This window comes from Onychomys torridus, chromosome 3, assembly GCF_903995425.1.
Source record: "Onychomys torridus chromosome 3, mOncTor1.1, whole genome shotgun sequence".
Classification (NCBI taxonomy): Eukaryota; Metazoa; Chordata; class Mammalia; order Rodentia; family Cricetidae; genus Onychomys; species Onychomys torridus.
The window spans coordinates 21,781,320-21,791,846 of record NC_050445.1 but is presented as its reverse complement, the minus strand read 5'-3'; the positions used below and the strand labels follow the sequence as shown (position 1 = coordinate 21,791,846).

The window sequence follows — 10,527 nt, the reverse complement described above, 5'->3', positions numbered from 1 at the left end:
ACCCAGACACTGCACACCAGGTGAGAAAAGCTAGGCCTCCTTCAAAGTCTCATTGTCTTAGGTGTGAAACCAGATTCCTATTTACTTAGCTCAGTTCTGGAAAGGGGTACTGGATGTGAAGGGCTAAAAAGGGGGAGATGTGGCTCTATTTTATCAGAGAAAATAAAAATGGGAATTTTTAAAAATTAAGTTTTTCCATTTGACTTTATTTCCAAATTCTTTCTTTCAACCACTTGCTGTAGAATGACAAATATCAGTATTAGGGAATCCAGTTATACCAAAAATGTCACCTCTAGTCTGGGGTAGATGTTCTTATTCCTGTAACATACATTAAATGGCACTGATCACACACTAACTGTAAGGTAACCAGCATGAAACCACAGATAGGTTAGTGTACTGCAGCTGCGTGGAGAAAGGTTTGAACAAAAATAAAGATGGCAATCTAAGTTGTTATGCAGTAAAGTCTGAACTGGTGACTCGGAATTCTTCGCAGCTGACAGATGATAGGTTGGGCACTTCAGAAAGTAGTTACAGTCTACTAATAAAGTTGCTGTTTCTCTTTCTAGAAATAGTAAATTCAATTAGTGCCTGGGTGTTTCAGGTGGAATGCAGAATAGGCTGTTAAGAATCAGGATCCTGGCAAGTTGGATAGATTGGACATGACTAGTAATCATGGTTGCCTTCTAAGCACTGGTAGCAAGATGACTTCTGAATTGCAATCTCAGGCATATAAATAATAATTTTTTTAAAAGGCTAGCAACGACACAATAACATTAGTAAACAGCACTTGAAAGTTAACTGCACCGGGGCTTTGCTTGCACTAAGCTTCACAAGAGGAAGCATCCAGGCTTTTTCTTCCTTAGATTCGTTTGCAGAGCAGCCCTTGTGGCCATTTCAAAGACCATCCTCACTCCATCTTTGGTCTTTGCAGAACACTCCACGTACTCAAAAGCGCCTATGATGTTTGCCAAATCTCGGCCTTGTTCAAGTTTTATCGGCTCTTGCTTCCTCTTGGCTAACTCTTGTCTTGTGTGCTTGTCATTCCGAAGATCCTTCTTGCTCCCAACCAGGATGATGGGTACGTTGGGACAGAAATGCTTGATTTCTGGAGTCCATTTCTGCGGGATGTTCCCAAAGCTATCAGGGCTGCCAATGGAGAAACACACCAGGAGGACATCAGTGTCCGGATAGGAGAGCGGCCTCAGGCGATCATAATCTTCTTGTCCAGCTGTGTCCCACAGGGCCAACTCCACCTGTTTTCCATCCACTTCGATATCGGCCACGTAGTTCTCAAACACCGTGGGCACGTAAACATCAGGAAACTGGTCCTTGCTGAAGACGATGAGCAAGCACGTCTTTCCACAAGCCCCATCGCCCACAATCACCAGTTTTTTCCGGATGGATGCCATTGCTTAGGATGTTTCTGGTGCTGTACAAAGCACCCGGGACTTCTCAGACCACAGGCCCTCAGAGGACACAGATGACTGCGGAGGAGGATGCCTGTCCAGAGTCACCACCTCTGAGGCGCAGCTCAACAGGAGGTGGTAGACTCAGGAGAGAACCAACTGAAGAAGGTGTTGGAAGGCAGGTGGTGGAGGGAGGGGGCACGCATGCGCATGAGTGTCCAGTTTGGCTCGAGCCTGGCAGCTCCACATACCCTCACACTTTTACAGTTCAGTAGAATTGCTCCAGAGGGATCTTCTGCCCAGAGAAAGCAAGGTACTTTAGCCATGGTTATACCCACGTGGGACATGATGAGAATTCTCGAGGTATATTCTTTTGTTATTTTCCTCAGGATAGTCTCCTCATAAAGGATGCTAAATTTTCCTAAAGGCCTTTCTTTGAGTTGATTGTGTGATTTCTGCCCTTAAATCGATTTAAATGCTATTGACCCATCCTTGTATCCTTGGAATGAAACCTATGTGGCTCACAGTTCGTGATAATTCATCTTAATAGGCCATTGAATTCAACTTGCAGGCATTTTATTGAGGATATTTGCATCTGTGTCCATCAAGGAAATTGATGGATGGGTTTCTTTGTTACGTCCTTAACCTAGTTTTGGTATCAGGGTACTGTTGGTTTCATAGTAATGTTCCTTTCCTTTCTATTTCATAAAACAATTGAGGAGGCATGGAGTTAACTCCTTTTTGACGGTTTGGAAGAATTCGGCAGGGAATCCCTCCAGTCCTGGGCTTTTCTTTGTTGGAAGACATCATTACTGCTGCAGTCCTGTTCATTGTGCTTCTCTCTCACTTTCTCATGTCTTAATTTTCGTAGGTTATTTGTGCATAGAAACTTACCCATTTATTTTAGATTTTCCATTAAAAAACATGTTTTCTGAATGATCCCCAATGACTCTCCAAATTTCATTGGAATCCACTATAATATACCCATATTCATCTCTAGATTTTATTAATTTTGTTTTCTCTTTCTTTTATCTAATTTTGTTACTATTTTGTCCTTCTTGTTTATCTTTTCAAAGAACCACTTCCTAGTTTCATTGATTCTTCACATTGCTTTTTAGTCACCATTTTTACCAATCTCTGCCTTGGTCTTCATTATTTCTTTCCATTCTTTGACTTTAGTTTTGGTTTGTTTTCCTGCAACCTTGAGCCACATCATTAAGTTATTTGAGATTTTTCTGACACTTTAGTGTCATAAAATATATATAAGTGTGTGTATATACTTCCCTCTTATAACTGTGTTGCTATATGCCAAATTTTGATCTCATTCTGATAATTTCTAAATTATTTCTCAGAAACTGAAGTTACTAATAGCTGAGTAATAAAAAATAGGAAGAGAAGGTGAAGCTGAAGAGAAGAAGCAGAGGATATGTTCAAGTGATGAAATGTAAGAAATAATGGGGAGAACAAAATAAACACAGAAAATAGGAATGATAATAATAATAAGTAAGATGGGATAGCAATGCATTTTTTTTTCTTTTAAGCTTTTGTTTGTTTGTTTTCAATTCACTTGGTGGTGGTGGTGGTGCAGCCATTTTCCAAAATCCAAACAAATGAGTCCAAACAGAGAGGGCTACATGCAGGCTGAACCTTTCTTTTGGGGGGCCTGGGCAGAATTTCTGCCAATGTTTTTGTGTATATAAGGCTTGGAAATTCAAGAAATGTCTTACCCCCATCTCATACTGCCACATACATCAGCATGTCCCATTATAGGATAGATGTTCTACCTGTGAAAATGTGATGTGGGAGACCTTTCCAGGCCTTTCAGAGAACATAGAACACTCAGACTAAAGCAGCCTGCCCTTGCAGCACAGGGCTCAGGACAATCTTGTGATTCTGATTTCTCTGCTGTCATTGTTCTGCCCTAGAGCACCTGCTGGTCTCTTCTCTCCTCTCACTAGCACACACTGTAGTCTAAAGATGCTTGTGTTTGCTCTTCAGCACGATCACACTTCCCACCTAAGTAGATTTGTGTTGACGGATCTGAATGTGAGTTTCACTGGCTCCTCACTTGTCCTTTCTTAATCAATGTCAAGACAAGAAATCATTGCCAATTCCAATGACAAAGATTTCCATGTATATTTTCTTATCACATTATTGTTTAGGTACCTGGGGAAACATGAACCAAGCATCTTCTCATCCCAGAAAAGGTGCCATTACAGAAGCAAAGAAATGATTCCACACAAGTCTAAGATGGTGAAACAACTATAGTTGTTACTATAGTAACTGAATTATAGCTACTTACAAAAGTGTGGGCCACACTAGTGGAAGCCCATGAACTGTGGACTGGTGGCTGTGGAGCCCCCATGGTACTGGACTAGTCCCTCTGGATATGGAAGATGGTTGTTTGGCTCGAACTGTTTGGGGGGCACCCAGGCAGGGTGATCGGGATCCATCCCTGGTCTATGGGCAGACTTCTGGAATCTGGTGCCTATGGTGTGACACCTTACACAGCATTGGTGCAGTGGGAAGGGGCTTGGACCTGCCTAGGCTCAGTGTGCTGGGCTCTGCTGACTCCCCATGGGAGACCTCGATTTGGGGTATGTGGGGATGCAGGGTGGCTTGAGAAGGAGGGCTGGGGGGGGTGGGAGCAGGGAGGAGGGGGGCCTGTGGATAGCATGTGGAGTGAGTAGAAAATTTCTTAATAAAGAAAAATGAAAAAAAAATGTGGGTGAGATGTTATTTACAGAAGCAGGAGCCATTGCACAACTACAGGCTCATGGGTAGTTATATCACCAAAGGAAAACTGTCTCTTTCCATCCAGCAACAGCAAACTCTCTCTATATCGTTAGGGATGGGTATGGCCTGCTGAGCACTCTACTCTGGTAACCATTAACTGTAAATCCTTGGATAAGGTCAGATCCTCATGAGCCCCTTCCTTGTCCCAATGATAGAAAGTTAATGGATCCAATCCTATACATTCCTCCTTTAGTCAATGTTTAACTTAAGGTTTCTATCGCTGTGATGAAACAGCATTACTAAGGCAGCTTTGGGAGGAAAGGGTTTATTTTGTTTACATTTCCATGTAAACATTTCAGTTCATCACTGGAAAAAGTCAAGCCAGGAACCAGGAGACAGGAGCTGATACAGAGTCCATAGAGGAGTGTTGCTTACTGGATTGATCCTTACAGATTGTTCTGACTGGGCTAGCCCCTCCCACATCAATCATTAATTAAGTTATTCTACAGCCCCATCCTGTGGAGGCATTTTCTCAGTTCCCTCCTCTTGGATAACTCTAGCTTGTGTCAAGCTGATATAAAACTACCCTGCACAGCTAATCATAGCTGCTCACAGTTCAGGAGAGCAACAGCCATACTATGCCCACAAGGAAGCTGTTTACAACACCTCACTCTGTTGGAGGCCCTGAGTGAGTGGTGTTCTCAGTGAATATGTGCTGTTGACATGACCATGGCCATGTCAAGGCCTCATAACCATGGGAAAATGTAAAACCCTTCCCTGGGCTAGGGTCAAAGAAATTGGTGAGTGTAGAAAATGCACACCACCACATCTTTCTCTCCTTGGATGTTTATGGCCTGAAGTCTGTTCCCCTATGGAGATTGCTCCTAGTGAACTTAGCTAAACACCTGTCTCCTTGATCCAGCTAGATACCATAAAACCCAGCTTTGCCTATATGGAATATAATTTCTATATTCCTTGTTTATCTATATGGAATAACCTCATCTGTTGTTCAGCAGCATGCAATAGTCTGCCTCTGTATTCAACTGCATATAATGAAGACACTGAGCATCTGGTATGCTGTGACTTCTCCATCAAAGAGACAAGTCCACCCAACCCCAGCTTTTATGTGGGTCTATCTGTATTTATCACTTCTTTTGTTCTCTGCCCTTAGTCATGTTTGTCCCTGGAGCCATGTAAAGACCTGGCACCACATCTTCCTCCTTGCCTTTACAAGGTGTTCTCTGTGCCTTAGGGGATATAATATAAATGTATCAATTAGGGCTGAGAATTCACCTTATTCTAAGCACCTTTGGCAGTGATGAGTCTCTGCAGTAAGTACTACTTACTGTAAAAATACATTTCTCTGACCAACGATGACATCAGCAATAAGCTATAGATTTAAGCATAAGTATTTAGAAAGCAATTTGACAGACATCATGTTCATGTATCAAAACAATAGCAGTAGCTTCTCTACTGGGACCTACAGTCTCCAGAGCCACTAAGTTTACAGTACCAGATGTGGATTTCTTCCTGTGGAGTGGGTCTTGCTTCCAATCAGAAAGTCATTGGTTATACCAAGAGTAGCTGTGCCAAAATTGCACTAGTGGGAACATCTTGCCTGGCATGCTGATAGTATATCATGCAGCTTTTCCTGGAATCTACTTGACTTTAAAATGAACATCAGCAGTTACATTGAATTAGCTAACGTTCTGCAGAGGACTACCTGGTATTAAGTGTACAGTGTCAGGCCTTCATCTGATTTAAACCTGGTGATGATAAATTTCATGTTTTGTGTACAATAGCACACTTCTATTTTAGAACAGACTCTTAACCTAAGTCTATTAACATATACAAATGGAACTATGTGAGTCTGACAGAAAGACAGGAACAATTAATTCATCAGAGACTAAAAAGCACCAAACTGTTTGACAACAAGGTAAAAGACTAACAGTGATTGTTTGTTAAAAATACATTTCACAGGGCTTAAGAGATGGTTCAGTAGTTAAAAGCACTGACTACTCTTCCAAAGGACCCACGTTCAATTCCTAGTACCCACATGGCAGCTCACAACTGTCTGTAATTCCAAATTCCAGGGGGACCCAACACTCATGGCAAAACACTTATACACATTAAAAAAAAAAAACATTTCACACTGGGTGGTGGTGGAGGTGCACACCTTTAATCCCAGGACTTGGGAAGCAGAGGCAGGCAGATCTCTGTGAGTTTGAGACCAGTCTGGTCTAAAAATCAAGTTCCAAGGCAGCCAGGACTGTTACACAGAGAAATTCTGTCTTGAAAAAAAAATAAACAAACAAAAAAAAATCACTTTTCCACATAATGAAAAAAAAAAAAAGATTGTACTCAAATAAAATACAGAAAATTATGTTTGAGGGAAGAATTGTGTTAGTATTTTTGGAAGATAAATCTGCCCATGGCATAGTGGAATAATTCAAATATCTTTTGTGAGCTGGGGTTCTTTTCATTGTTTACAGCTTTGAAGAGAAAATGTTAGTGCTAGAACTTTCCAGATGTAATGGATTTTTACAAGAACAGTGATTTCCCTTACAAATTCTTGCATTAACCAATGAGAGTGTTGGCACTCCCACATTCCTTCCCTATTATAAACCTATGAATTACTGACATTATTTAGAAATGTTAGTTACCCACTCCCATGTGCTTACCAATGTGGCATAGACACAAGGGATACAAATTTAGGACTGCTAAGATGGTTCAGTGGGGGAAATGTGCTTGCCACCAGGCTGACTCCCACATGTGTACCCTGCCACCTGTTTATTTATGTTAAGCATAATTTAAAACTACTCTAAATTTCTTTTTTTAATTTTTAATTGTCTTTAGTTTATATTATTTACCTCTTCCATTTCTTCCCTGCAAATCCTCCCATATATACCTTCTCTTTTCATTAATTTTTGTTACATAGACACACACACACACACACACACACACACGCACACACACACACGTCTGTATATTGTTACTTGGATGTAAGTTTTCAGGGCTGACCATTTGGTATTGGATTAACCAATTTGTGTGATCTTCCCCAGGGAAGACTGTCTCCTGCTCTCGTCATTCCTCCATTGCCTGTAGTTCTTCGTGTAGGGCTGAGGCCTCCTGAGCATTAATGTATCCACTTGGCATGCATGTTGTTGTCCTTATTCAACTCATGTTTAGACAATCATGTTGGTGATGGCTGTAGCTTCTGACGTTCCTAGGAGACACAATCTCATAGTAAACTCTTGAACACGAGGCCTATTTGGGGTATACCTAGTGTCACTCTATTGAAGAAAATTAATTTTCCCTCTCCCATAAGGTATAAGTGACAGTTAAGATTTTAGCGTTTACCATAGTGGCTAGGTTTTGATTAATTAAAAAAAAATAAGATAAAATGTAATAAGAAAAAACAAAAGCTATCACATCAAAGTGTGGGAGCCCATTTTCGGGTTCCTCGTGGCTTTACCCAGCAGGTCCACATAGAGGATGATTAGGGCCACAGGCCTGAGTGCAGGTGTCTGAAATGGTCTGCACTTGGCTGGGCTGGGGGAGGAGGTCTTTTGCTCCACCCCCTTGGCATCTCTATAAATACCCTGGGGCAGAGACAGTCAGGGCCCCTTGGAATAGGTTCCAGGCCCTCTTGTGGCTATCCTTTATATTCTGTCTGTTTATCTCCGCACTATAAATCTTTTTATCTAATATTTCCTGCTGGTCACACTCAAGAAAACTCTGGGGAGCTTTGAGGTTGGTGGGTAAACGCCCCACATCAAAGTTGAACAAGACAACTGAGCAGAAGGAAAAAGAGCCTAAGAGAAGCCACAAGAATCAGACCCACTCATTTGCACATTCAAGAATCCCATAAAAACTCTAAACTGGAAGCCATTTTATATATATGCAAAGAACATGGAGCAGACCTATGCAGGCCCTGTGCATGCTGCTTCTGTCTCTATGAGCTCATATGAGTTTTACTCATGTTGATTTTGAGGGCCTTGTTTTCTTGGTGTCCTCCATTCCTCTACCTCTTACACTCTTTCTGCATTTTTCCCTACACTTTTCCCCTCAGCATTCCCTAAGTTCTGAGGGGAGGGATTTGCTGAAGATATCCCATTTAGGGCTCAGTTTTCCAAGATCTCTCACTCTCTGTGTAATATCTTGCTGTAGGCTTCTGTATTTGTTCACATCTGCTGCAGAAGGAAGTTTCTCTGCTGATAGCTGAACAAGGCACTGATCTATGAGTATAGTAAAATATCATTAGTTGCCATTTTAGCAGTCCCGTTATTTTTTTCTTTTTCTTTAGACCAGAATTATTTGGTTGTACTCTAGGTCCCTAGGCCATCTAGTTTCAGGTTCTTGGTCACTCAAGCAGTATTGGGTATGAGTTCCATCTCATGGAGTGTGCCTTACATCGTATCAGTTGTTGGTTGGTTACTTCTCTAAGTTTGTGCCACTATTGCCTTAACATATTTTATAGGTAGTACATTATTGTAGATAAAGGGGTTGTGGCTGACTTTATGTTTATGTTTCTCTCTGAGAGCATGAGAGTATGTTTTTGTACCAAAGACACTTGAGCATAGAGGCTCTATGTAGGCACTGACTCAATAACTACACAATGAGTTGTATAGGTAGTGTCTTTAGTAATGGGACCTTACTGTCATTTTGTAGAAAGCAACCTATATAGTCCCTTACTCTATACCTACCCTCTGTGGGTCTATGGATTGTAGCTTGGTTATCATTGCTTATAGCTAAAATTAACATACAAGTGAATATATACCATATTCATCTTTCTGAATCTAGGTTACTTCACTCAGGATTATTTTTCCCAGTTCCATCCAATTGGCAGCAAATTTCATGATGTCATTTTTTAACAGCTGAGTAATACTCCATTGTGTAAATGTACCAAATTTTCTTTATCCCTTCATCTGTGATGGGTATCTAGATTGTTTCAATTTTCTGGCTATTTTGAGTAGAGCAGCAATGAACATAATTGAACAAGTGTATCTGTGGTAAGATGAAGCATCCTTTGAGTATATGTTCAAAAGTGGTATTGCTGGGTCTTGAGGTACAGCAATTTCATCTTCCCGAGGAACCGCCACACTGGTTTCCATAGTGGCTGTAGAAGTGTGCACTTCCACCAGCAGTATATGAGTGTTCCTTTTACCCCATATCCTCACTAGCATAGGTTGTCCTTGTGTTTTTATATTAGCTATTCTGATGAGTGTAAGTTAGAAATCTCAAAGTAGTTTTGATTTACATTTTCCTGATGGTTAAGGATGTTGAACATTTATTGAGAATTCTCTGCTTAGATCTGTACCCCACTTTTAAGCTGTGTTATTTGTTTTCTTGATATTTAGTTTCTTGAATTATTTATAGATTTTGGATATTAGCTCTCTATTGGATGTATAGTTGGTACATTTTTTTCCCCATTCTATAGGCTGCCACTTTATCTGAATTATGGTGTCCTTTGCCACACGCAGAAGTTTCTCAGTTTTATAAAGTCCCATTTATTAATTGTTGATCTTAGTGTCTGTGCTGATGGTGTTCTGCTAAGAAAGTCTTTTTTCTGTGCCAGTGAGTTAAAGGTTATTCCTCACTTTCTCTTCTATCAGGTTCAGTGTCTCTGGTTTTATGTTGAGGTCTTTGATCAGTTTGGAGTGAATTTCTATGCAGCGTGTTAAATATTTATCTACTTTGATTGTTCTACATGCAGCCATCCCATTTGATTGGCATCATTTGTTGAAGATGCTGTCATTTTTTCCACTGTGTATTTCTGGCCTCTTTATAAAAACATCAGATGTTCTTGATGTGTGGATTTGTGTCTGGGTCTTGAATTTGATTCCATTGACCAATATGTCTGTTTTGTGCTACTACTGTGCTGTTTTTAGTGCTTTATGTCTGAGGTGGTGATAGCTCCAACAATTCTCTCATTATTCAGGATTCCCCCTTGAAAAATAAACAATTTCTTTTAACCACAGCATTTCTGTTGTTGAGGATTTCCTATTTGGTAGAGAAACTGTAAAAGACATAGTTGAGCTGTGTTGTTGCTTAAGTAAGCATCATATAAAATACCTTTTCATATCGAAAAGAACACAATTGCACCATAAATGTTGGAAATGAGTATTCTAAAAAGGATTCTACTAGTATCCCTTTCATCATTGTTACCTTGTTTTTCAGATTTTATTCATTTATTGAATATAGATTCTTTTCTAATAGAGTACATCCTGATTGTAGTTTCCCCTCTCTACTCCTCTCAGTCCCTCCTCATCTCTCCTCCCTTCCAGATCCACTCCCTTTCTGTCTCTCCTTAGAAAAGAACAGGCTTCTAAGAGTTAACAACCAAACATGATAAAGTAAAATATAGTAAGATGAAGCAAAATTT

The 10,527-nt window shown here is 40.4% G+C and overlaps 1 protein-coding gene across 2 annotated transcripts; it reads right to left on the bottom strand.

The window, feature by feature from the left end:
* Nucleotides 1-827: 827 nt before the first annotated feature.
* On the bottom strand, nucleotides 828-1,409 carry LOC118580397 (transforming protein RhoA-like). Of its 2 annotated transcripts, XM_036182091.1 has the most exons (2): nucleotides 1,240-1,409; nucleotides 1,016-1,118 (listed from the first exon to the last, which is right to left on the bottom strand). In XM_036182091.1, exons 1-2 carry the CDS (start codon nucleotides 1,407-1,409, stop codon nucleotides 1,016-1,018), a joined length of 273 nt encoding a protein of 90 aa, XP_036037984.1. The 2 variants fall into 2 exon arrangements, with proteins under 2 accessions (XP_036037982.1, XP_036037984.1); XM_036182089.1 differs by having other exon boundaries at nucleotides 828-1,409.
* Between the last annotated feature and the right edge of the window lie 9,118 nt (nucleotides 1,410-10,527).

What these genes read in the sequence shown, in the direction of transcription:
- LOC118580397 (XM_036182089.1), bottom strand. Translation starts at nt 1,409, where the DNA reads ATGGCATCCATCCGGAAAAAACTGGTGATTGTGGGCGATGGGGCTTGT.